The following is a 27,105-nucleotide window of genomic DNA, read 5'->3' on the forward strand; positions in this document are numbered from 1 at the left end:
CCAGAAGACCAATTCAGCTAGGACCAAACTCTGAAGCCTTCAGAGCTGGGTCCTTTTGGCTCACTAGAGCCTGCTGTGAAATATTTGGGAAATGTGTGAAGTGGTGTAGAGGGAATACCAAGGAAACAGGAAAAAGCTACAAAGTGGAACTTATTTTAAAGTTCCAATTAGGGGTGCCTGGGTGGCTCAGTGGGTTAAAGCCTCTCCCTTCAGCTCAGGTCATGATCTCAGGGTCCTGGGATCGAGCCCCACATCGGGCTCTTCTGCTTGGCAGGGAGCCTGCTTCCTCCTCTCTGCCTGCCTCTCTGCCTACATGTGATCTCTGTCTGCCAAATAAATAGATAAAATCTTAAAAAAAAATAAAGTTCCAATTAAAGAGCCAATACAGCTAAGACAATGGTTAGACGTTTAGTATCAGGGTGTACGATGATGGTGGAAAGCCAGGCCGGCCTGTTTCTCTGTATTATTTCATAGCTGTAACTTGACACTAGCTGGAAGAGTGGTTTTCTGATAAAACTGGCATCTGTAGCTCCCCAGGACTTGTAGTTGCCAGAGTGAAAGCAAATACACTGAGGTTATATATCTTTTTATCGTATTTGGGTAAGATGGTCAATTTGATAGAACTAACCTTTAAGAAGGAAAGGTCGTAATTCTTTTGCATGTAGGTAATTTCCAGATTCCCAAGGACCACCTCACAGTTATTGAACATCCTCTGAAGGCTCAGGAAGTGGTCTTCAAAAGTGCCCAGCTGGGTGAGCCGGTTACTCGTGCCTTGGCAAACTGCAAAGAAAAGGGAAAAAAAAAAAGATATCACATGAAACGCCAGGTAAAGTAGCAAAGGTAAAATAAAAGGGTCGCACATTTCAACTAACTTTTTGAGTTTCGGTGACTTGCAGTATTAATTCTGATAAAAGGTCACTCAAGACGTATGGGACAAGAAAACGTTTGTCTATATAAGGAACAGTTCATAATATATAATGTATATATATAATGCAGGAAGTCATTTTCAACTGTTAAAAATTCAAGGGGAAATAGGGAGAATTCTATGAAAATCTTTAAGACAACACAGTCTTTTTTTTTTTTTTCTTCAAAGATTTATTTATTTATTTCAGAGAGAGAAGGAGAGAAAGTGAGTGTGAGCGCGTGCGATGGAGGAAAAGAGAGTCTGAAGCAGAGCCTGACACACAGCTCCATTGCAAGGCCCTGAGGTCATAATCTAAGCCAAAACCAAGAGTCAGACGCTCAACCGACGGCACCATCCAACCACCCCAAGACAAAACAGTCCTTTAAAGCTTTGGGAGACAAACAAACAAAAAAATGTGTCATGAGGTATTTAAATAATATAATGACAACGTTGAGCTATTAACTATATAATGCACTTTTTACTTTACAAAAAAGACAGAATACCACATTACTGTGCGTCCGAAGGATATTTACAAACATAACATAGGCTGGCCAATATTTTCGGACTACAACATCGTACAACTTAAAATCAGTGACAAGAGTGTCAATTAAGATCCAACTGGCTAGAGATTAAAAATATTCGTCTATACTAATGCATCAAAGAATAAATCAAAGGACTAATTATATACCTAGAAAATAATGAAATGGAAACATACGTTTAAAAACACACTCAGCTACTAAGAAACCGACGGGTCCTTCTATTTGTCTCCGTGGACCACAGATGAAGGTGAACTGCTTTGCATTTTTTTGCAGGACACAGCCTTGGTACACTTAACCTCCCAATGTTTACTTAATATACAAGAAACAGTTTGAAGTAGGGGACGGAGTTAGCCTATGGAAATACACTTGACAGTCTATATTTAAAAGCAAAGGAGATTATAATAAAGTCGTACTTACAAACCCAGCTCTTTGAAAGACATGTTTAAGCAAGCATACCAAAACAAAGAGGTTGGGGCTTTTGAAGCAGGGAGCTTGTTAAGAGACTGCACTTTGAACCAAAATTACCGTAAGAGTGAAGAAATATGGCCTCTGGCTTTGGAGGTTAGGTTCAGGACCAGCCAGGTTCTGCCACCTGTTTGCAAAGGCATGACTGCTATCAGCAGCCAGGCGGTTGGACGCCAAAACAAGGCCAAAGTCAATATGCAGGTACTTTCCTCAGAAACACTTTCTAAATTTACATTTATATTTTATAGGCTTCTTTGTTTCCTCTTCACGGGAACTGCCCGGAAGAGCACCGTCTGACCATCCGCCCTTTGCATTTTTGGGCCACGGCAGCGAGCCCAAGCTCAGACACCCCCTAATCAACCCGAAGCATTTACACCAACATTCAGTGTGAAGCAATCACCACATCCTCTTTGACTCTACAGGGATTTCCCTCTTCTCCTCTTTTGTGGTCTCATTCAAATCTGGTGGTAGCGAGAACTCTCACATGGGAACTACGACAGTCCGACAATACCGAGCCCCCGTCTGCTCCAGGGGTAGAAGGGTTCCATAAGTCTCCCAACATTCCATCTGGATGGGATGACCCAACATCTCCGGGCTGCTCTCACTTGTGGGTACGGGCTACTTCGATTGCAACCTCAATCTGGAACATCTGTACACAGCTGGCAGCAATGCGTGCAGATGGGGCCAGACTGATTTCCCAATTCCAAGGTCTTCAAAGATGCCACCACCAATGTAGGTACAGGGTTGTGACAATAACCCATGACCTTTCGGCTGGCACATGTTGAAACAAAAGCTCTTTTCCCAGCTGGCAGACTATGGTCTCTCCATTTCAGCCTAAAACTGACTGGCTGTCATCTTGGTGGCACAGTATTGGTCACACCCTTCATCCCAGCCAGGTGAACAATGTCCTAGAACTTGGGGTCGGAGCGCATCTCCGAAGAGTTTCTTCAGTATCCTGAGAAATGAAAACTGTAACAGTTGCTTTCATTTTAAAGAATTTTTTCTTTTTTTAGGATTTTACTTATTTACTTGAGAGTGCTCGAGCAGGAGCGGGGGGCAGGGGCAGAGGGAGACTCCCCGTTGAGCAGGGACCTGAAGAGGAGCTCCATCCCAGGACTCTGAACCCTAGGCAGATGGACTGAGCCACCCAGGCACCCCCAGTTGCTTTCATTTTAAATGAGATACAGAGTATCAGCTTGTAAATTTCTCTCAGCTCAACCAAAGAATTTTTATTACTAAATCAATGACAAAGAAACTTTTGTCAGTAAAAAAGGAAAACATGCCCTTTAAGTCTAGCCTGTTACATTATAGAAAAAATAATTTCAAAAAGATTGTAATTGTGTTTTCATTCATTCATTTGAAAGATGCTAAATGAGCTCCTAAAATATTTATTTGATGAATACCTATCATGACCCTTTATTGTTTACAATTAGTATTCTATGTTCAGAAAAAGAGATGCTACATTTGGAAGATAACAGCAACATTACACATTATTGATGTGAACATTAATTCAAAAAACATTTTGGGAAGTAAGTACACAACCTGTGTGAACAACTAAATATGCTTTAGAAAAGTTCACGCAAAATGTTGTTCATTTTTTTAAATATGGCAAACAACTCCAAACTGCCGTAAATGCTCATCTTGTCCAACATGTGCATTCTTGGGAACAAGAGAGCAGTACGTACACTGTGTGACTCCATTTAAGGCGAATCCATCTTGAATTCTATTCTAGGATTAATTGCTAAAGTCTCAAAAGAAATGATTACAAAGCTGTTTCTTCTGAGGCTTTCTCCTGCCGTCTGCCACAAAGGAGAGGACCGTGCCTTAAAAGTCCAGAGTAAGGATCAGACTGATTTGACCGATGCCTCTTGATTCAACACAGTATCGGCTTCGTTCCATATTTACACCAAAGGTCTCGCAGCATGAATATAAAGTAATGAGAAGACTTAAACGTGAGACCACTGAATTAGTATAATTATTTTTGAAAAAATCAGATTAACAAGTTAGGCAGGTTTAAGACAAAACTGCAATGGGCAAGAACTTTTTAATTCATCCAGGAGAAAGCTTTCATTTCACCCTTCCTCCGTATGTGACCCTGAATGACTTTTCTAAGCTCTCTACCGCGTGCTTTCCTCAAGCAGTAGACACGGTGAAAATAATACTGACCTTCCAGAATTCTTTTCAAGACTGAATAAACACAACAGCTTTCAACTTGCTTTTGTTAAAATTAGCTAGTGAGAAAGGTGACAGTAACACAAGACCCAACTGCACAGATGTTAGAGGACCTCTGCGGAACACATTTGCCCCATGGAATTATCTAAACTGAGAGTGTTGGGATCTGCAAACATCTTTGCTCAAATACTGGGCATTAAATAGAGCCAGTTTGTCTGTAGACTAGTTACCAGAAAAGGAAAGAAAAAGGAACATATTCAGTGATTTCATTAAAATATCCATGGAGGATTAGGGGTTGAAGCCATTGATTCAAAGAGAAACGTGGTATCACTTTAGGGCTATCTGTTTGAAGACAAGACAATTATGGTATATCACAGTCCATACAAGATGCTAGTGATTTGCTTTTCCTGTTAAAATCTGAAGACAAATTCTTCTCCTTTTTTTTTTTTTTTTTGAAGATTTTTATTTATTTATTTATTTGGCAGAGATCACAAGTGGGCAGAGAGGCAGGCAGAGAGAGAGGAAGGGAAGCAGGCTCCCCGCTGAGCAGAGAGCCCCAACATGAAAGAGGGCTCATTCCCAGGACCCTGGGATTCTGACCAGAGCCAAAGCCAGACATTTAACCGACTGAGCCACCCAGACGCCCTCAGGTGTTCTTTTTCTTAAGAGCCCCCCAATTTATGTGAACTGAAAATGAAGACATTCCGTCTCCTCTAAGTCTTAGAATACCCTTGATTTTATGGGGTAGGGCCTGTGGTTTTCCCGCCCCGTTATGGGGGTGTACACCTCTCTTTCCCCACAAGTCTGGGCAAATCCGTATTGCTGATTAAGACACAACATTAAAACAAGTTTCTCCAGATTTTCCCAAAATCCACTTAGACACTTTTGAAATCACCTAGGAAAATTTATAATTGTTTTAATTTGTTGTTTTCTCAACTATGTATGAATATTGGCCAGAGCAGCCGGGCTCTTGTAAATCTCTCCCCTTGGCCTCCTAAATTGTCTGTCCTTTTATCCTTGCCCCATTTTCCACAGAACACTTCATTTTGAAGCAGAAGGCATATGACACTCCTCCTCGGCGGGCATCATCCCCATTTCCCGGTGTAATCGGAACACAGTACAACAAGCTCCTTTCTCATCATCCCTACTTCTCTCGGCCTCCCCTTGCTCACTGTCCAGCCACACTCCCCTAGTTCTCTCCAACTGGCCCGGTTCTCTTTCACTTCAGGGCTGCCCCATCTGCTGTCCCATCTCCCATCTCCTTTCCCTCCAGATGTTTGCATCTTTGTCTCCCTGTTATCACTGGGATTCCAACTCAATGGTCCTCCCTTCAGGAAAGCCTCTCCTGGAACCAGATTAGCTCAAGTTCCCACCATTAAATTCTATCATATCCCCCTGCTCTCTTTACTTCCTAGTAAACTGATCACTACTTCGAACTATTATTTGTATGCAAATATATGCATTTATTTATTCATTCATCTATATGGCGGGGATGGTGGATTTTATTTTTTAAAAAATTTTTAAAAAGATTCATTTGTCTATCTGAGGAGGGGGGTGGCTTGGCTCGATCACAGAACCTGAGATCATGATCTCCCAGAATCAGAGATCATGATCTGAGCCCAAATCAAGAGCTGCTTAACTGACTGAGCTCCTCAGACCCCGCCCCTGGAGGCCTATTCTGATTGATACATGTGTATCTGATTGGACTGACTGCTGTGATGTGTGTACTTGTGTTACTGCATTTCCATTTTAGATGGGGGAGCAATGAGGGGCCGTGGGACCATGAACGACAGGGAAGAGACCACGAAAGTCTTAAATGACTTGACAGGGTCTCTTTGCCTCTGTTTTCAGACATCCAATGGAAGGGGAGGAGACAGGATATCTTACAGGAGTGGCAGTCCTCAAACCTTCTGGTTGGTCACTGTAAAATCTTTCTAGTCTAACATATATGATTAAGCTTTAAGAGCCAGAGGAGGACATTTTTAACCACCTTCATGCTGAAAAGGTTTAAGGAAATCCCCAATAAGATGATATTTATATAACAGATTTAAAAATATAGAAGGCAAAGATACTCAGAAAACTTGTCAGAAGTTTCACTGTATCAGAATTTATCATTTCTTTTGCCTTTAGCCCACTGAGCCACAGGCGCCCCATCATTTCTTTTGCCTTACTGAAACTGTATTGTGTAGTGATTTCAAAATGTGTATGTCTATCCATCTCAACTATGCTAAAAATGCCCAGAAAATGCACCAAGTTGTTAACTGTCTTTGATGAATAGTGGGATTTGGGGTGTTTTATTTATTTTTCATGGGTTTTCAGCTTTTCCTATTTCTACACTGACCATATATGACTTAAAAAAAAAAATTACTGAGGGGTACGTCTACAAACATCGGGGTTAAACAAGGCCAAAAGAAAGACATTTTCATATAATACATTTTTAATGGAGAAATGATCAAGTACAACTATTAAGATCCTCAAAGTTTTACATTGTCCATGTTAAGAACCTGTGTAAATGCGCTTTAAAAATTAGTGATAATTGATGAGCAGCGAATTACTACAGACAGAAAATGTTAGGAGGGATAAGCTGGAGATAGTTCAACTCATTATTGTTCTTAATACTTGAATTGAGCAGCTCTTGGAAAACACAATGCATTGCAGAGATAGTCTCGCTTCATATGGCGATGTGCTTAAAGAGTTCCCAAGCTGCATTTTTTCCCCTTGATCTATACATTTTTTTTACATTGGTTTTGGGGAGCATAGGGTAGTTTATCTCACAGGTAAATGTAATAAATTGTGATTACAGTACCAGACAAGCCTATGGAACTTATTTAATTAACAGTTGGTAATAGGAAAGTAGAAAAGCTATGGTTGAGTCATAATGAAATCATTGGGCAAAAAAATAAAAGTACAAACAAAGTAGCATTTACATTGTCACTGTGGGTTTAATCAAAACTTTTGTAGAGTGGGAAAAGTCTCACAACTGTGAAGGTTTTCCTTTGTTTTCCAGAACTTAATATTTTATCACTAGTTCCTTATTTTATCCTATTTGATTTTTAACTAGTACATAGTTCTCAGCTTATAGGTATCCAAAGATGGTTTTCAAGCTGAATTTGAATCTACACTGTGACCTGGAAATGCATATAAAATAGTCGAAAGGTCCTCTTAAATATTTGATAATTTGCCACGTGCATTTCTAACATCCCTACTGGACTAAACATGCCAAGCTCTGACTTGTCCAACACAACTGCAGGCTACAGGAACTCCAATTAAGTTAATAAGCAGAAGATTTTAAAGTAACATCTCTTTTATTTTTGAGTTAGGGAACAGAACACCTAAGCTGGTTGGTTTCTATCCCCATGGTTCTCTTCCTAGCCATTACATTAATCCCAAGATTTTTAAACAACAGGCAGAATTAGGATACCTTTGTATATCGTGTCTACTCTCTTGGGAATTAACTGATGTGTCTGAGCCCCAGGAAGTCCAGTTCTCCAAGGGACTGTGGAATATGCGTCCAGTGACATCCTCAAAACCTGTCAGAGTGCCAATGGTGATGCTATCATTATGGGATGGTCTCCTGCCGGTTATCTGGGTCTCAATGTTTCTCACTGGTTAAAAATGGGACCAGCTCAGCATACTTGACAGAGGAGCTATGAGATCATGGACCTGGAAGTACTTCATAATTCACAACTCTCTGAATATAAATTACGTCCGACGCTGGGGCTTTACCCTAGCAACCAAACTTTGGCCATCTATTTCTGTCTACATCTTCATGATACCAAAAAACCATTTCCTACCCCCACCCAGGAACTTAAACAAATTTTTTTTAAATAGTCTCAGCAGAATTGATGAGTTGTGTTGAAATTTGGGATAGCTCTAAGATTCTGAAATAAAGGGGTACCTGGGTGGCTCAGTGGGTTAAAGCCTCTGCTTTCGGCTCAGGTCATGATCTCAGGGTTCTGGGATTGAGCCCCGCATCAGGCTCTCTGCTCAGCGGGGAGCCTGCTTCCCTTCCTCTCTCTCTGCCTGCCTCTCTGCCTACTTGTGATCTCTGTCTGTCAAATAAATAAATAAAATCTTAAAAAAAAAAAAAAAAGATTTTGAAATAAAAGTCAGCACTTTGTTTTATAGGCTGTTATCCTGAGAATGGTCCTAACAATGGAAACCAAGTATCTTAAATCACAGGGCTGGAAATCCATTCCATTTCTAAAAAAGATTTTATTTATTCATTTGAGAGGACAGAAAGTGAGTTAGCAAGATACAGACAGAGAATGGGTGGGGGAAGGGGGAGAGGGAAAAGCAGGCTCCCTACTGAGCAGGGAGCCCGATGTGGGGCTCTATCCCAGGACCCCAGGATCTGATCTGAAGGCAGACACTTAACCAACTGAGCCACCCAGGCATGCCTCTCCATCCCTTTTTTTTTTCTTAAATAGGTAGTTTATTGGTTAGTCAGAGATGAATCTGACCTATCTTACTGAACTATGACAAACTGATTTGGACGAAAAAAGAATTTCATAAAGCAATACCAACTTTTTATTCGCTCAATCCAATAAATCCCTTTCGAATACCTAGTATGTATCAGACAACACTCTATCTTGGTGGCCAGTGTCTCTGTATTTTAAACATATGGCTAGGTACTGAACAAAAATTCATGGGTGGAGGAGTTACATATATCACCATTTCTTTCAGCTTATACAGAACTAGGTCTATATGTGGCTAACAAATACCATGACTGACTATTGAACGCTGAGCAGGGCGCACAGGAGAAAGGACAGAACACTGGATTTGGTTTAAAAATCTATGTGAAAATATAAACAACAGTGAATTGAATGTGTCTGGTTTTTCCTTTCTAGAGATACCATGAGCAAGCTCCTCCTCTCTGGCCCGGGCTCTGTTTTGCTAATCTCCTAGCTGGGGACGACTGCTTACTCATGTGCAGGGGCTCTCTCTTCACAGACAGGAATACTTCTGAGGTGACTAATGCCACTTCCCTTCCAAAAGTCTAGTAGCCAAACCACTGCTTCTATCCTTGCCTCCACTGCAATGTCTGTTTCTGACCTATTTCTTGCGAGCTCTGCCGCCTTCTCAGACTCGGGCCCCTCAGACCGACCAGTGCAGGGCAGGGCAGAGTCAAGAATCTTGTTGGTGCCAGCCGTCTCCACCGTCCTTCCCAGGTTCCAAGGCTGCCCTGAAACCTGCCTGTTACCCAGATGAGGAAGAGGAGTTGAGGAGCAAGTTACACGGAAGAACCCACTGAGCGAGGATGGGTATGCCCGTCCGATCCATTGTCTGCCTCCCAGAGCGCCAGGAGACTTGGAGGGATGAGGCAGTTCCGGGGCGAGGCTGGCTGGGGAAGGGGACACCAGTGATTGTCACAGACGGTGAAGCCCAGAGAAGGGCTGGTGCGAGGACTTGGGAAATGCAAATACAAATATACAAAAATACAAAACTCCAAAAAGGGGTTGGTGTCAAAGGCCATTGCTTGAAACCGGGTTTCAAAGCTGATGAGAGTTTGACCAAAGGCTGCCTTCGGTTGACTACCTACCAACTCTCCACTCTGACTTGACTCAGTTCAGTAGCGAACTGGTGAGCAGAAAACAGTGGTGGGGGGTTGGGGGGGTGAGAGTGTGAGCCTTCAGGTCCAACATTCCCAAAGCCCTTGGCACGCGTGGTCTGGCAACATGCTACGTTTTCAACAGCTTCTCACCACCTCATGTCTAATGTTGCATCTCAGGGTGCAGCTTTTCTTTTCCTACTTACACCTGCACAATCTGCCATTCCCAGCAAGGTGACGTGGAGGTAAAGTGAGGCAGGGCTGACAAGATTTCACTCCTCTGGGCACAGTCATCATCCGACTCACAAACCTTCTGTTTTGTATTCTGCTCAGGTCCACATGGCTCACTCTCTAATGACAAAGGCTGAGTAATAGTCCCCACATTGGGCTCTTTGCTTGCTGGTTGAGTTGTCCTTCTAGAATTCATGTGAATGCCTTGCATGGCTGAGAAGCCTCGTGGAGGGTGGAGTCATTAGCCTTAGGTGTCGCCACAGCACCTCTCAGAAAGCATTCACTCGCCTATGCTCTGGGACCTGCCCCTGGGCTGCGAGGGGCTGTTTGTTCTTTTGTTCATTCACTTAGTTAACTAAAGCATATTTAATAAACTAGCACAGCCACGGCTGCCAAGAATGAATCAGAAGTACTCACGGCCCTGCAGGAATATAGGAGCCCTTTGGGGAGATGACTTTACACATGAAATCATCACAGGATGTCCTAAAGCCACTCAGGGTAGAGATGTAGGAAAGGAACCCAAGTCAGAAAGCAGAGAAATGCTGGCCTGTAGTTATCTGAGGGAGAAGACACCAATACTCCTTATTACCAGGAGAATGGAAACATGATACTTCACCTTCAGAGTAAAAAAACAAGTCGCCAACAAGTGCCAGGAGCTGAGCCCCGTGACTTTGCCTCACACCGTCCCACAAGAAACCACACTCCACAAGAGAGGTGTCTTCCATTGCTATCTGTTTTTCTGGATTCCTCTCCCTTGGGTCACTGCCTATATCCTAATTTGGGGGTTCCAAGTGACCCTTTCTGGTTTTGTTTTCAGTAATCTGTAAGGACCATGTCTCCATCCAATCTTACCGAACAAAATTCTGGAAAATATTTGTAATTTGCAAGGAAATAAAACATTTCTAGTCCAGAACAGGGGACAAGAAGGACCTTTGTTGCAAGCATATCTCTGCAGAAAGACTCTGGGTTCTATAGGGCAGTGCCTGCCTACTCCCTACGCCAAGGTAGCTTAAATGTTCGTTTAAACTTTCTGTTATTATCCAGGTTTCGAAAAAAATCAGTCTCTAATACACAATTGTTTTAAGGCTGTCTCTGAATAACACACACATATTCAGTTGAATAACACACACATTTCAGTTTACTGATGAGCATTAGAAAGAAAAAACAACAGAAACAGCACCCTATACCCCCACCCCACAAATGACGGCAGTAAAAATCTGAAACACGGGGGCAATCACTAAGACGCCAGGAAAAGGTCATTATAGCAGTGTTTTCTTCTTGAAAGGAGGACAGTCCCAGCCCGCCTCCTATCCATCCCCCTGGCGGCACCTGCCAGGGGAAGGTCTAGTTCCTTAGCTAGCCTGCGAGCCTTTGCGGTGTGAAGACTTCCAAAGGTCTGGCTCCTCCAGAACCCCGGGCAAGCCTGGAAACGAAGTGGGGAGATCAAAGAGCTCTTCTATGGGGGAACCTCCAGGAGCACAGGCGGACCTGGAATCTGCCCCAAGCATCAACACAGAACAATCAGGATCTAAAGGAGCTAAAGCAGCTGGGGAAAGGGAGCAAAGACGATGGAGGCAAAAGGAAGCTCCACCAGCCTATACGGGGTACTTGGGAGAGAACTGGATTTGGGAGTCGGGGTCGGAGTGCACGGAGGGGGCAAAGCTGCCAGGCACGGCGGAGGTTTCCGGGCTGCTCCTATCTGACCCAGCCACCGTGCTAGAATCTGCCTCCTCCTTTTTGCTGCTGCAAACAAATGAGAAGCCGTGAAAGGAAGAAAAATGATCTGCCTACAAAGATCAGTGGCTTGATTTCACCGATGAGGGGAGCCTATTGCTTGTTTTGTTTTGTTTTGTTTTTTTTCAAGTCACAGGAACATGTCAGGTTCTCAGCAGAACTATTTGAACCAATATTTCATGTTCATGTCATGAAGGATTTGAAAAGTAAAAAAGAAGAAAAAAAAAAAAGGAAAGCAAAAAGAAAAAAGAAAGAAAAGAGAAGAAAAAAAGAAAACCATGGAAAGCTAGGCATCCCACCCCCGCCCCGCCATTCTGACCACAGGACAACAAACAATCAAACTTCCATCAGCACCTATCAATGATCAAGACCCTGGAGTCACCAGGTCTGGATTAGAACCCTGGTTTTGCTACTACCAAGGCAACTTCTTGATCATGCTGAGTCTCTTTTTCTTATAAAAATAAGGACTTATGACTGGGAAGGATTCCATGCGATGGCAGAATTCTAGCCAAAGCACCTGACACATGGCAGACCCTTAACAAATATGACTCCGGCTTGAATCTGAATTCAATCTGGACGGGACCCCAGCAGAATGAATTGCTTCCTTCCTCCGAGCACTCTGAGCAGCAGACCCCTCTGCCTTCTGCCCGCAAGCTGTGTGTGGCCTGGAGAGCAGCTGTGAGCTCTTGCCATGGAGCGCACCAGCCTGCCGAGGTCGCAGGGACGGGTCTGTGGCTGGAAAGGAAGGCATCTGGACCCATCCCTGAGCAGGGAGACTGTGCTGGGCCCTTAGAGCTGAGGAAGCCACGCCTCGTACATGCCTTTCAGAATTCCCTTAAGAGAACTCCCAGCTTGCTGTGAGCTCAGAACATTCTCTCCTGTTATTTTTCACTTAGAAAAAGCCCTCATCTGACCCCTTTGTGGTGGTTTCGTAAGCATAGCTGGATTTGAGTGCTGTGTGTGTGTGCATATGTTTTTATTTAATGCTTTAAAATGGACAGTTTTTTCATTTACTCTTACTTAATCTAAATATTCCCTTTAAGTTTCACTTCCAAATGGGAAGAGGAAGTAGCAGTGCAAAGAACAGAATTAAGAGCACAGGCCAGTCCCAGGGCGCGGGGGCCCAAAGCCTCTTTCCCTAGCTAGCTCTGAGTTCCGAGGCCCACTTCCTGGGTTCATCGACTAAGAAAGACTGACCTGAAAATCACTAACACCTACTATGTCACCTCAGGAGAAGCCCGAGCCAAGTTTCTGTCACAAGGAGTTGTAATTTTAGCTCATACACTATTCTTTCTAGAACATATTTTCCCCTCCACGAGGACAGCTGTCAATCCAAAGTAGCCATTGCCATACGAGACCGCTCTCTATCTGGTGCATCACCTGCCCAAGCCAAGTAACTTGGTGTTGCTGCCAGGGTTGGCCTTCCCTTGCCACAGACCTAAGTCTAGAAAAGAGAGATTCTGAAACGCCCTTTATGACGTCCCAGAGCCAGGGCTGGCAAACTTTCTGAGAAGACTCAGAGAGTAAATATTTTCAGGTTTGCAGATCACACAGAGCTGTTTCAAGCTCTCAGCTCCGCTGCTAGTGTGCAAAACCAGCCACAGACCAGAAGCAAATAAATGGGCCTGACATGTGCCCATGAACTCTATTTACAACAACAGGTGGTAGCTGGATGTGAACTGTGGGCCGTACTTCATCAAGCTCTACTTTAGAGGAAGGCCTAACAAGAGGTCAGGAGGTAGATGGCTAGGGTTCCCTCCACTCCGTACTTTCTAGAAGGTAAATGTTAAACAGAATCATTTTCCTCTAAGGCCAAACTCTGAAAGAGCTTTCTTAGGGTTGAGATCTTCCTCCTCTAGCATTAGGTAAATAGGGGAATGGAAGATACGAGGCACTGAAAATTGACAGGGAAGTATAGGGGCTGGGAAGTGTCCTTCGTGTATGGTCTTGTGTCGTGGGTATTACAGCTCTGTGCTAGGCATCATTTCCTTTTAGAATTGGATGTCCAACCCCATATATCCCCACCACACCCAAGAACCCTGGCCTTCCGTATTCAGGACAAATGGTTGTCAACTCCTGCTTGTCCGTTCCGAATTTTAATCTTGCTCCAAGTTTGTGAAGCAATATTCTTGTATTTATTTATAATTCTTAAAATGTAATTATTCCTTCGAGTGATCTGAAGTTAGTCCCCTGAGAATTTCCTCTGGCTTAACAGAGATGCGTCTCATTCCTCCTCTACCTTACAGCCCTGCGGATATGGGAAGACAACGGCTGCTTCTCACCCCTGCTTGTCCCACCCAGGGACTTTGCTCCAGATGTCCCTCCTCCTCAGTGCTCCTGGGAATTCCATGTGTGTGGCCTCCCTGCATAGAGACATCCTCCAGAAAGACACTACCCCATCCGGCTCCTCTTCCCGGTCTCCTGGTCCTGCGGCTGCCTCTTACGGCCTTGGATTTGCTCACATTTGGGGGGTGAAAGCCTTCTGTTGTTTCACAGCACATTTGGTCTCTTTAAAGAGGAACGTGTCATCTGAGAACAACAGCAAACATTCTGCTTCCTGTGGCTTCCCTTTAGCTTGTTACACTGAGAAATTCAGCAAGGAATAAAAGATGGATAAATGCTGAAATTACTCAAACTTCTGCGCTAGCATCGTACGTCCGTCTTCGGCAAATGTGATTCACTTCTTTCAAGTTTAGTAACTAATATGGCAGTTGAGCAATGAAAATGGAATCTCCGCTGCATCTATTAATAGTAGGGAGGACGGCAAATTCCTCGCCAGCTTGGATGAGGAAGTGTTTTTCCTTGCTCGGGTCTCTCTCAGGTTTTAGTTTTCTATCACATCGCACCAGCCTATGAGAATTAGCTTGGCTCCTGACTGCAGATACAGCATTCGGTGGCTGAGTGCCCGTTTTCGGATCGAACCCCTTTGAGATCTAACGAGAGCAACATCTTCCAAAACCATGAGTCTGTTAGAAGAACAAACAAGAAAACCTATCACTGCCACCCTTGCCTCATTATGAACTATTTAATCAACAGAATACATAACAGTCACTCACAGAGGTGGTTACCAAATCTTATTTTGTATCTTCCTTTGAAAAATTTCCTACCTTCAACTTTTATGCTTTTATCTGGCTTACTGGAGGTATTTTATAATTTTCTTCTTTTTTAAGCTTTCTTAAACAGCCTTCACATTTAAATACGGCGACTAAGGTGGATGGCTCCACCAGCACAAAAACTCCAGGCCAAAGAACACTAGAGAGGACTTCTTATCGCTTAGTAAGGACCTATTTGCTGTGTGGGGACAATTAGGGACTAATCTCCAGGAGCCACATAGCTGGTTTTGATCATCGGGAGCATCTTTCAAAACACATGCCCTGTTCAGTGACAAGGCGTCCACGGGGATGCTCTCCGATGAAAGGAACCTCATGCATTTTGCTTGTGATGTAAGTCTAGGAGACTCCTGGTAATTAAGGGAGAGGAGTGGAATGATGTGGCTGGAGCCAAGTCACCAGGCCTACGAAACCACTGCAGATGAAAGCTGCTTACCCCCACGATATGTCTCAGGACCAAATCCTGGCTCAACAATGCACTCCAGGGGATCGGAAACCTTTCTATCTGTTCCTGTGCCAGCCCTGGCTGCTCTGGCTGTCCCATTCAATCTGACAGAACATGTTGAGGAAGATAAAGTCGTTCTTGGCAACCTGGGGCTCTGCATGTCTCTGCAAGGCCAGTGCTGTGTGAGGGTGGCATCCAATGGCCTTTAGGAGGCCGGAGGCCGAGGCCCAGTGCAAAGGACATATTTCCATAAGTCAGTAATCTGTAATCTCAAGCCCTTGTTTGTTTGTTTGTTTTTGGGCTTTTCCAGCGAACTGTCTGGTGGTTGAGGCCAGTAACCAGAGAAGTAAAAAACTAAGTGTGTACTTTATGGCTTTACCAAACTCCTCCTTAAGCTGTTTATTCTGGCAGATCGCCAAATCTTGGGGGTGGGGGTGGCCACAGCAGGGTCACTCCTAAGGGGCTGTAGGAGTGCCCTTCAGTGAACTAATTTCTACTCTGTTGAACGGCCACTCAAACCAGATTGTTTTCCTTGAAGCTGAGAAGGTTTTCTACACAAGCATTTCTTTGTAAGCTCAATTAACTTTTACAATAATTTGTGCTTTTAGTTTAAGAACTACAGATGTTGTGTGGGTGGTGGCGAGGGTGAGGGGCTGGGGATGAGAGCATGAAGGAGTAAGGATGCAGACGACTCCCCCTCTGGAAAATGTGGCCACACTTCCTTTCATGGAAAAAGCACATCAGTTTTTAGGATTACTAAAAAACTCAAATCGTGTGTAGAACCAGAGAAAGCCCCGGCGACTTGTTTGGGGGAGGCCAAACTGGGCCATCCCCCGACTCCCCTCCCTCCTAATGAGACCCAGATCTTTGGGACAGGATTATCTGGAATTATAATTTCATGCTTGGAGACAGTCCAAAAATTAGGTGGCAGAACCCAGTCATTCATCAAATGCTTGCTCAATTTGCAAAAGAAATACAAAACCAAAAATATCAAATGACAATTAGGATTAAGTATTAATGTGCCAAAGGACAGAGGAACTCTTATTAACTTAATTAATTTCCACCGGGAATGGTTTTTGCCATTAGAAATACACTTGCTTTTTCCCCCTAAGTCTATTCATTTATTACTGAGTGTTGATTTGAGGTTACATGGGGGATGTTTGTGTTGTGCTGGATGTTTGTGTTATTTCATAAAACAATTCCTACATCCCATTATACTTGTCACATACTGAATGCTATATTCATTATATACTCATCCACGCACAAAGAAAAAAGCATTTATGAAATCCTTTAGAGTTTGCACTTGCAAATAATTCAGACTTCCTAATTCATGTCTATCACCTACTACTTAGTTATTTTTTTTAAAAACCCTAATAAGGAAATTACTGCGAATCAAGCCCACCAGAATGAATAGCCCCTTGTAGTCTCTGTCCACGTGTGACTTCCATGCCCGTAATAATCAAAGCCAGCTCAAAAACGTTCCCCATAATCATTCATCCAGCAGGTGTTCACTGAACACCTCACCCATGTGCAGAGGCCGGCCGTGGGGGTGGACAGGTATCCTATCTAAGCACATGGGTTCCAGCTCTAGATGCTTGCCTGTGAAGGAGCAAGAGGTGTCACCTGCAGCAAATTACTTCTTGTGAAGCCTCACTTTGTTCACCTGCAAAATGAGGGTAAAAGGTGCCCACATGGGGTCATCATCAGGGTTAAGATGTTAATATCTGTAAGAACGTGTCTGGCTCACGTAAGCCATCATTATCACAGTCATGGTCATTATGGTCGCCATCATCGTCATCATCGTCACTGTCATCATCGTTGTCATCGTCACCATCACCACCATCATCATCGTCATGGTCATGGTCATCTCCATCATCACTTCACTGTCATTGTGAGCCCAACAACACCCGAGGTCCAGGGACGTGTGCAGATAGGACTGACATTGGTCCTGTCTCGTGAAACTTACACCCCAGAAGGGAAGACCGACGTTCACCAAATTCTGTGTGGAACTGCAGTTGTGATCATGGCTGTGTGGAAGCTTCTAGCATGTAGAAACCTGACCAGGTCTGAGGGGTCATGGCAGGATTCCTTGAGGAATGGCCATTCAGCACAATCCTCAAGGGCAAGAGGAGCTTACTAGCAAATTGTGTGGAGTTTGGGGGGCTTCCTTGTGGGAAGAGCCGTGGTAGCGAAGGGCTCCCTGGCTGAAGTGAAATCCAGCAGAGATGAAGCTGGGAAAGCACGGGGAACCAAGAGGCAGAGGCACCAGGTGAGGGGCTTGCTGCTAAGGGTTTTGATTCCGTTTTAAGAGCAATAAGAAATCACGGGCAGGTTCTAAACAAGGAGGAATTTGCCTTAGATTGTGTTTTTATTTGTATTTATTTTTATATTTTTCAAAGTTTCTATGTATCTGAAAGTGAGCGAGAGAAAACATGAGCGGGGGGAGGGTCAGAGGGAGAGGGAGAAGCAGGCTCCCTGCTGGGGCTCGATCCCAGGATCAAGACCCGAGCCCAAGGCAGTCGCTTCACCAACTGAGCCACCCAGGCACGCTAGATTGTGTCTTTGAAATACCTGCTGCTTTTTGGAGAAGGACCTAGCTGGCGCCCAGAAGTGGGCACGTCTGGAAGAGCGAAACCAGCGGGCTCCCTGCGGGGATAGAAATCCTGTGCTGGCATTCCTATCTTGGCTGTGATATTGCAACACGTTCCCATCAGGAAGACTGGGTGAGAGGCCCATGGGACTTCTCCATATCATTTCCTACAGCAACAGTGAATCTACACTTTCCTCAAGACAAAGGTTTAATTACACAACTCATTTAGAAGCACACGCTGTAAGGCAGAGGTCTTGCAAAGAACAGTCATCCCTACGTAGGTGTCGGCTTCGTGGGAAGAGCCAGCACCCCAACGGGGGAGCCCGCGGTGCTATTGGTAATGGGTGAGCCTGGCTTCTGCCTGTGCCCTGGTGACAGGTGACTCTCCCCCTCGAAGTGGGATGGACAGCGTAAAGCATGATAGCTTATAATTTTCAGTCACTGTGACTCTTTTCTTATAGAGATAGACGTCATTTTTGGAAAGCACATGGTTTCAATGGTGCATACTTGGTTCATGACCAAGAATTCTTTCTCTCTATGCCATGCTTCATCTTGGTAAAATTAAACAATCTCCCTCTTCTAATTATCTGCTTCTTCACAAGCTCTCCAGGAGGTGCCTCTGCACAGAGCATTGCAAGTACCAGAATGATGAAAGGGTCATAAACAATCCTGACAGGTGCTAAGGGGTTTGAACCAACAGAATGGGGGATGGCTCACTTATAGGACTATAAAAGAACATCAGGAACCATGAACCTTCTCGGGTAAAAATCTGGAATGTTTGAGCAGCAGGGAATACCAAAGACCTAGAATCACAGGGGAAGAATTTAGTTTAGTCTGTCCTGGGCAAGAAGGGCAGACAGCCTTGGGTAGTGCTTTGTCCCCCCAATAGGGCCGTGGAGAAGAACGGTGCACCCAAGGGACAACCATGCGGTAAAGGTTCCTCCTCGTTCTGTCGGCCTCAAGTCAACAAAGTGCATTGCCCACGATGGGCCCATCTTTCCCCTAGTTACGCCCTGTCCAAACCTGCATTCGAGAAAGCAGATTTCGTCAAAATCCCAAGATCCCCAATTGGTATTCACACAGGGTCCCCTATAGTTTTTCAACCATAACTTACAACCAAAGAATAGCATAAATACCACAATAATTTGGGGCTTAAACTGGAAATTTCGGGAAAATCTGAAGACTTGACACAGTCAAGGAAGTCCCTGAAGCCGTGCTTGGTCCATGGACGTCGTATTTAACTTCTGTTTTGAATGATTTAGTCAGTCTCACGCTTAATGTTTACAAAACTTGGTAGAGCTGGGAAACACATTGCTATCAAGGAAACATGCTGAAACAAAGCTTTTAGACTTTGACTGAAGTAGTACGGGATGTCACAAGGACATTTTGTGCCAATCGCACAAGGGGAAAAGATGGACAAGTCTGAGCATTTTAAAAGCATGAATAATCTAGAGCAAAGTTTTTTCCTGTAACTTCAGCTATAGCTTTCTTGCTCATATCCCTGTTCCTTCACGTCCTCTCCCTACCTAGACTTTGGAACTACACACACACGCACACACTTGGGTACACACACATACACACACATGCAGCTTTAATTCTGTGTCTGAGCTGGGACACATCTGATGCTCTCTAGTCTTTTATTGCATTCCCTGCACATTTTGATCCCCGTCTCTGTCTTCTAATGCAGGCTTTCCTTCTCAGAAACAGCATCTCGAACTGGCATTTGTATCAGGGAGACACTGCAGATCCGAAGCTCAGCTCCTCTTCCAAAGCCTCGAGAAATGAGGCACGTGGTAAACACGAGCTGAAAATCCTCAGGATATCGCCTGCAATCATTCGTATACAAGGCAATTCCAAACACATTTTACAAAATAGGTACACTTCAACTATGAAGAAATGCATTTTTCCAGATTCTCTGTTAAAAGGGAAGTAAAGACCAAAAAGCTTTTAAGAATGCCTCCTTCCTGGAGCATATCATCTGCAACAAAAATATAAAATATTTTTAGTTATATTTTCTTTATATTTGTTTATAAAAGGAATGGTTATGCTAATTAAGTAACTTTCGAACATTAATTTCTTAGTTGCTTGAACAGATATTTACATGCCCAGGAATGCCTCTTTTACTCCTTGGTTTCGCCATGTCCCCATTATTTCATGAATTAACCGAAACTTACTAGGTCACACCAGGAAGGATCGATAGCCGCATTTTTTCCCTGACAACAAATTTAAGATGAAACTGGTAACATAGAGGAACCAACATCTCTTACAGCAAGCCAGTAGACTAAAGAGGAATTTGTGACCTAGACTTAAAACGTTTGCTGATCATAGATTAGCCTAGTCATCATTCTAAAATAGCCTAGTGTGTGGATTATTTTAAGGCGATCTTTGCACTGAAGGTATGCTACTGTAAACTATTAATTAATTAACCAATCAATTTACCCTTTCACCGCCATTTCTGGAATGCGCTGGCCCCTTGCCCAAAGGAACTCAGTCAATGACAGAGACAGAACGGGACTTGGTGGAAAAGAAGTTAAAACAAGCACGTGCCCTGCTGGTTTTTGGTGAGGAGAGGACAGAGGGCACTTAGAACAAAGCTTTCTAAGGGACGCCATGCTCGAGCTATACCGTGAAGAACACTTTGCAGTTGTGCAGAGGAACGGAGCATGGAAAAACCCAGAAATGGAGGCAGGGAGGAAGACACAAGCACCTTGGCTGACGAGTCGCATCAGAGATCAGCCGCTGGTAGGAACGGCCGCTCTCTAGGTGAGCCAGACTCTGAATGGAAGGGAGGGGGTGCCCAGAAGCTCTGGGGGCCGCCTCCATCTGGGGCCGTGAGAGGGGAGAGGAGCCGCCCGATGGGCAAGACTGTGGTGGATGCAGCCTTACACAACAGCTGCTAGAAGAAAATTCACACAACCAGAGGACGGGGTGTCTGCGGTCTGGCGAGCCAGGAGCCAGGCTGAGAGCAGGGAGGAAGGAGGTGTGAGCTGAACATGGCTGTTTGAGGTTGCAGAGGGGGAGAGAGACCTCTGGGTGTGGTAGGGTCTCAAAGGGCTCTTTGGGAGGACAGTCCTCTGGTGAGTTTGTGCCTGATTCATGGAGACTGTCTCAGTAGATTTAACATTTCTTTTAGAAAGTGGGTTCAGATCCACCCTCTAAACATTCCTGGATAATAAAGCTTCCCTAATGTGGCCTAAAGTCACTCAACGGTCGGAAATGACTTTTCAAAAAATCAAATGATATGTTGATTTCATTTTTAAACACTTCTCTGTGGTGAGACACTTAACACGAGACCCATCCTCCTACCAAGTTCCGAGTGTGCCATCCGGCCTGACTTGATGGAATCAGACAGCCTGGGGCCCCCTGCACTGAACAGATCCTAACAGGAGACACTCCCTTTCCAGTCAAGGTCACCAGTCACATCAGGATGACAAATATACGTGTTAGCTGACTGAATTCATTACAGCACACACTTGACTGCGTCACAGAAATGCCTTTTTATTGTAAGGGGAGGTTTCTTCTAGTGTGAAGAAGTTCCATGAACTGAAGGTATCCTGGAAAGCTTGGTGGCTATCTAAAATGAAAGAGAAAAACTACCCCTTCTGCTGCAGAGGTTGTATTTCTAGTCTGTTCTTAATGGGAATTCTCTGAACCGTGAGTTCTATAGAAAGAAGCGAAGTCATAGAGTCGTTGTGGCTGGGCAGGGGGATGAAGAGAAAGACACAACAAAGAACATGGCTCCAGCCCGTTGGCTCTTAGGACAAATGAAACTCTAGGCGGGAAGGACCTTTTTGTTCTTCCTGTAAAGGAAAACAAAAAGATGCCTGAGACATTCCTCTAATGGTCAAGCCTTTACCTGAGAGGAAGGGAAACACACGATGCCATTGAGATGACACATCTGTCTTCTCCGGGCCTGGGGAAGGGGTAATCCTCTCTGCTTGCACCCCTGCGGGCAAAATGGCGTCTGAAAGAGCAGAAGCAAGGAAAGGAGAAGGAGCCATTTTTCCCGTGAATATCAGCTGAAGATTCACTTTTCCTTTGGTCTCAGGGTTTTACCCCCAAATCTACTCGTGGCTGTAAACATTCTGGCACTCAGAGGTTTGAACTCGGTGGGCTTTCTTGAGAGGACGGCGTGAAGGACTTTTGTTTGAATGTTCCGTCCGGGGCTTCATCTCCCTGCAGTCTGAGACACTTCCCTGTGTTGTAACACTTGGATCTCGTTCATGGAATCTTCCCCGCTTTCCAAACAGATGACCTCTCACTAGAAGATTCACTTATCTCTCTCCCCCTGGCCCTGTAAACCAGTCCAGCAAAGTCTTAACTTGCAACAAACAGGCAATTCACTCTACCAGAAAACACAGTTATCTAATCTCCCAAAAATGACACCTGGCAAGTTTCAAACCATCATGCCATTTGACTCGTTTCCATCAACATTTCTTCTTACAAACAATGTTAATAATGCCTTTTTAAGTCTGAGGACACTGCAACCAGTGGAAAATAAAATACTACTACTACACTGCCTGATGAAGAGTGTCCAGTCCAGATGAGTGTTTGAAGATGTGTCAACAGTGTTCTATGGAGGACAAATGGGCTCATGTATCATTCATCAAATGTTTATTGGGCCCTGAATGTGTGCCAGGTCCCAGCTTGTTGTTAGAGCTACAAATGGTCTTTGTCCTCATGGAGCAGATAGTCAAGGAAGGAAGATAGACACGCAATACAGCAGGTGAAAATTTCTCCCATCACCACTTACTCACTGATTAAGAGGGAGAATGAGTATTTGCCTTTTCAGATGGGTCATTTCCACATAAATGTCCTCACTGTTGTCAGACATTCTTTTTCCTGTGAAAGTGAATGATTTTCAGATGAAAGAATGGAAACAATTATTTGTCAAACCAAAAAGTACTTCCTTTTGCCATTAATCACGTTGCTCAACATCCATGTAGTGAGGTCAGTTTTTCATACAGGTTACCAGGAAGGAGACAGGCATGACAAATAAGCCCTCTTTGGCCATCTATGTGTAGACAGACAAGCCAAGCTAGAGGCCGGGGACCCCAGCCTTGGAGAACAAGCATCTGTAGCGTGCTACCAGAAACACCAGGAGCGGGGTGCCTGGTTGGCTCAGTCATTGAGCATCTGCCTTCAGCTGAGGTCATGATCCCAAGGTCCTGGGATCGAGCCCTGCATCAGACTTCCTGCTTGGTGGGAAGCCTGCTTCTCTCTCTCCCACTCCCCCCTGCTTGTGTCCCTGCTCTCTCTCTCTAGTAAATAAATAAAATCTTAATTAAAAAAAAAAAAAAAGAAAGAAAAAGAAAAGCCAGAAGCTGCTCATCCCATCCATGGCCCTCCTGACGGGAAGGACGGCACCTGAACTCACAGAGAGAGACGGCAATGTGAGAGGGACACTGGGAAAGAGCGGCCAGATGGACGGCCCTGGGTCCATTTGGGCTGCCAAGAAACAGAGAGGTTCCCCACTTGCATCTAGCCACCCACGTAGAATAATCTCCGGACGTCTGGAGCTCCTCAGACCACTTCTCAGAGCTTCAGGAATATCTCAATGGCCCAGGATTTTGTTGCAATGCAGATTCAGAGACTCTCGGGGAACCTGAGACGCTGCACTTCTCACAAGCTCCAATGAAGCTCATTACCGGAGGCATTAGGAAGATGATAGATTATACCCAGCTCAACTACCGCAGCGGCGTCCTCCGGCGTCCTCCCGAAGGGAGAGGCTGCCGAAGACACGAACAAGGAGAGATCTCAAGGAGACAGGAGAACCAGGACAGGGAGAGTGCCCCAAGGCAGAAGACAGAAGCAGATACCACGTTGTCACATCCTGCAAAAGGATCTCGCAGATAAAGAGGGAAAGGCATGTGCCAGATTGAGCTCAGAGTGACTGTAGTGGTAAATTCTTCGAGCCTTTCTCTGGTGAGTTTCAGTGGAGCGGTCACGACAGAGATTATATTCGGAAGAAATTCAGACACTGACCAGGAGGAGAAAATGCATCGTAGTATTTGCTACTCACAACACACGCTGGGATAATATCATCTCTGACGACCCCAAAATTCTAAGGAAAAACTGGCAAGTGAACAGAGTATCTATTTACGGTGTCCAATGGATGGTTTAACATACTTATGTGGTGTGAAATGATTACCATAATCAAGGTGATTAACACATCCGTCTCCTCCCCGATAGTTTTTTGCGGGGAGGAGTTGGGGTAAGAACACTTAAGATCTACTCTTCTGGCAAATTGCAAATTATGAATAGCCATCATATATTTTGCTAAACACTCAAAAGGCCATGTGGGCATCAGGAACTTACTTCAGATCCTAGTGTATCAAAGGACAGGAGGGTCTGACCTCCCCTTCTGAGTCTGTAATGTCACTCTGCTCGATCTCATGGGAAAGAGAGCTATAGAAAAGAAAGAACACTCAGGGTATGACAGGCAGCCACACTGGAACTGTAAAATGAGCAGTGGGGACGGCGGTGGGGGACAGTCATTTCAGGCTTACTTGATCCCTGGATGGACCCCTCTGCTTCTCTCCTCGACTTTGGAGGAAAGGGGAGGATTTGTTAAAAAATAAAAATGTCTTTGAGAGGTACTTTTTGCTTTACTTCAAAAACTCATTTGCGTTTTTTAAGTAACACAACGTGACCCAATCTTTCTGACAGTGTGGTGCTTCGAGAACATTTATGGGGCCTTCTAATCGGTCACTTCAACATTCAGTCGTCCCCGGAAGCCTTCCAGAGGACCAGCCAGACTGGTTGCAGCACTTGTGATTTCTGCTACGGTTGTGAATAGCTGACTGACCTGTCTATGTGTCTGGTGGATGTGAGATTTCTGGAGCGCAGGCCCACTGTCTACTGAACTCACTACGGTCAGTGCCCTGCTGGTCACCAACACACGGAGGGAGGCTAATGACTGATCTGTGTTTGCTGGATGACTAATTCAAAGGTGAGAAGCCTTCCAAGCAGCAGGGAGTGGGCGTGCTGGTGTGGCTGAGATGCCCTTCCCACTCCGGGCTTGGGTGGTACCCTCAGATACCAGCTGGCCCCACACTCTAGCATTTCTGCTTGAAACTTGAAGGGAGAACTTACATCCGGCCAAGCATTTTTTTTTTAAAGATATTTATTTATTTATAAAGATTTTATTTATTTATTTAACAGAGATCACAAGTAGGCAGACAGGCAGACAGAGAGAGAGGAGAAAGTAGGCTCCCCTCTGAGCAGAGAGCCCAATGCAGGGCTCGATCCCAGGACCCTGAGATCATGACCTGGGCCGAAAGCAGAGGCTTTAACCCACTGAGCCAAGTATTTTGCTCCTGTATATGGCAAATGTTCTCTCAGTCTTGATTTGTTTTCAACTTTGTTACCTATATGTTGTCATACAGCAATTATAACTGTGTGTCCTGCTATCATGTATTTTATTACTTCTGCCTTTGGGTCTTGTTCATGACTGTTTTCTTCACCAGAATTCTACAAAAATAACCTTCTGTGTTTTCTTCTAGTATGTTTCCAGGACTTTTCAGTTGTTCCTTTAGTCATCTGGAGTTCAGTTTGTATATGGTATGAAGTCATTATTTCATGTTATACCCTCCCTATCTATCCTGGATGATCCCAGTTCTTCCTTCCCATACCATTACTTAAAGTCAGTACCTTCCACACTATTCTTTGACAGTCTGCACCATCTCCACACTCTACACTCTGTCCTACTGATGTATGTATCTATTCTTGTACTGTATCATGTTGTCTTAATTACTGTACCACCATAATAAATTCTAGTAACTTGTAGAACAACTTTTCATTTGTGAGTTTTGTTTTTCAAAAATTTTAAACTAGTTTTCACATTTGTTCTAATGAATCTATTTAACATAAACCTATTTATTTAATTATTATTTTTCTATTTTATATGATATAATATAATATAGAAATATATGATATATATTATATATAATAATTATATTAATTATTAATTATATAAACATAAATCTATTTAACATAAACCAGGTGCCCCAAGATTTTGTTTATTTGGGGTGGGGGGGGGAAGAAGCAGATTCTGCATTGAGTGCAGAGCCTGACACAGGACTTGATCTCACCACCCTGAGATCATGACCTGAGCCAAAATCAAAAGTCAGAGGCTTAACTGACTGAGCCATCCAGGTGCCCCACTTCCTGCTAAGCATTTGTGAAGACACATGAAGAAGGATGCATGAACAAAAGAGAGAATTTTAAAGCTACTGATGATGTAAGGGTATGGTTATTTTTGTTCCTTTCGGGTTTTTATTGGAATTCCAGCTAATTAACATACCATGCCATATTAGTTTCAGGTACAGAATTTAGTGATCCTACACTTCCGTACGACGCCCAGTGCTCATCACAACCAGTGCCCTCCTTCATGCCCATCACCTGTTTCAGCCCCACACACACCTTCCCTCCAGTAACCCTCAGTTTGTTCTCTACAGGTGGGTCTGTTTTCTGGCTTACCTCACTTTCTTCAACCTCCCCATGTTCACCTGCTTTGTTTCTTAAATTCCACATAGGACTAAAATCACATGGTATCCTTCTCTCTCTGACTGACTTACGTTGCTTAACCTTTTACCCTCTAGCTGCATCGCCGTTGTTGCAAATAGCAAGATGTCCTTCTTGTTGACATCTGAGTAATATTCCACCATCTATATATGTCACATCTTTATCCATTCATCATCAGTCGATGGCCATTTCCATAATTGGCTACTGCTTGATAATGTTGCTGAAAACACAACCATGCATGTATTCCTTTGAATTAGTGTTTTTACATTCTTTGGGCAAATACCTAAGAGTATAATTGCTGGGTCATAGGGTAACTCTATTTTTAACTTCTTGAGGACCTCCATACTGTTTTCCAGAGTGGTTGCACCTGTTTGCATTCCCACCCACTGTGTAAGAGGGTTCCGTAAGGGTACAGTTAGAACACAGTTCTAACAGCGTTTTACAGATGTTGAATCTGGGGGCGGGGGTGCCCGTCCATATTTAGGTCCTGTTGTTCTCCTTTCTCCGGGTCCTAGGTCTGCAGAGGCCCTAACTTCAGGCTCCCCGGCCCAGGCACGGAGGCCCTAGGTCTAACACCCGCTCTGCTTTCCTGTCTGCAGAATCCCATCTTTGGAAATTTCTAAGACCTCGAATGCACTCCATCAGAGGTTTTCTGCAGCATCTCTACCACCCGCAAACACCGTTGCACAAATGTGCACAAATGTGAACCTCAGAAGATGAGATTTTCCTTCACACTCTGTTGACGCCATTCTGAAAAATGCTCATGGAGGAGCCTGAGAAACCCGTGTGCAGAATGCTCTCAGTGAGATGCCTGCTGTGGTCTTCTGGGTTATTTTAG

General features: G+C 44.2%; 1 protein-coding gene across 2 annotated transcripts in view; it reads right to left on the bottom strand.

Annotated features, from left to right (window-relative positions):
* EGFR (epidermal growth factor receptor) overlaps window positions 1–27,105 on the bottom strand; it is a 203,795-nt gene that overhangs the window by 64,221 nt on the left and 112,469 nt on the right. For both annotated transcript variants that reach the window (XM_059170603.1, XM_059170604.1), the window contains exon 2: window positions 629–780. In XM_059170603.1, coding sequence (XP_059026586.1) covers window positions 629–780 — 152 coding nt within the window. The remainder of the gene's footprint in view (window positions 1–628; window positions 781–27,105) is intronic.

The sequence above is a fragment of the Mustela lutreola genome, chromosome 4, assembly GCF_030435805.1.
Source record: "Mustela lutreola isolate mMusLut2 chromosome 4, mMusLut2.pri, whole genome shotgun sequence".
Classification (NCBI taxonomy): Eukaryota; Metazoa; Chordata; class Mammalia; order Carnivora; family Mustelidae; genus Mustela; species Mustela lutreola.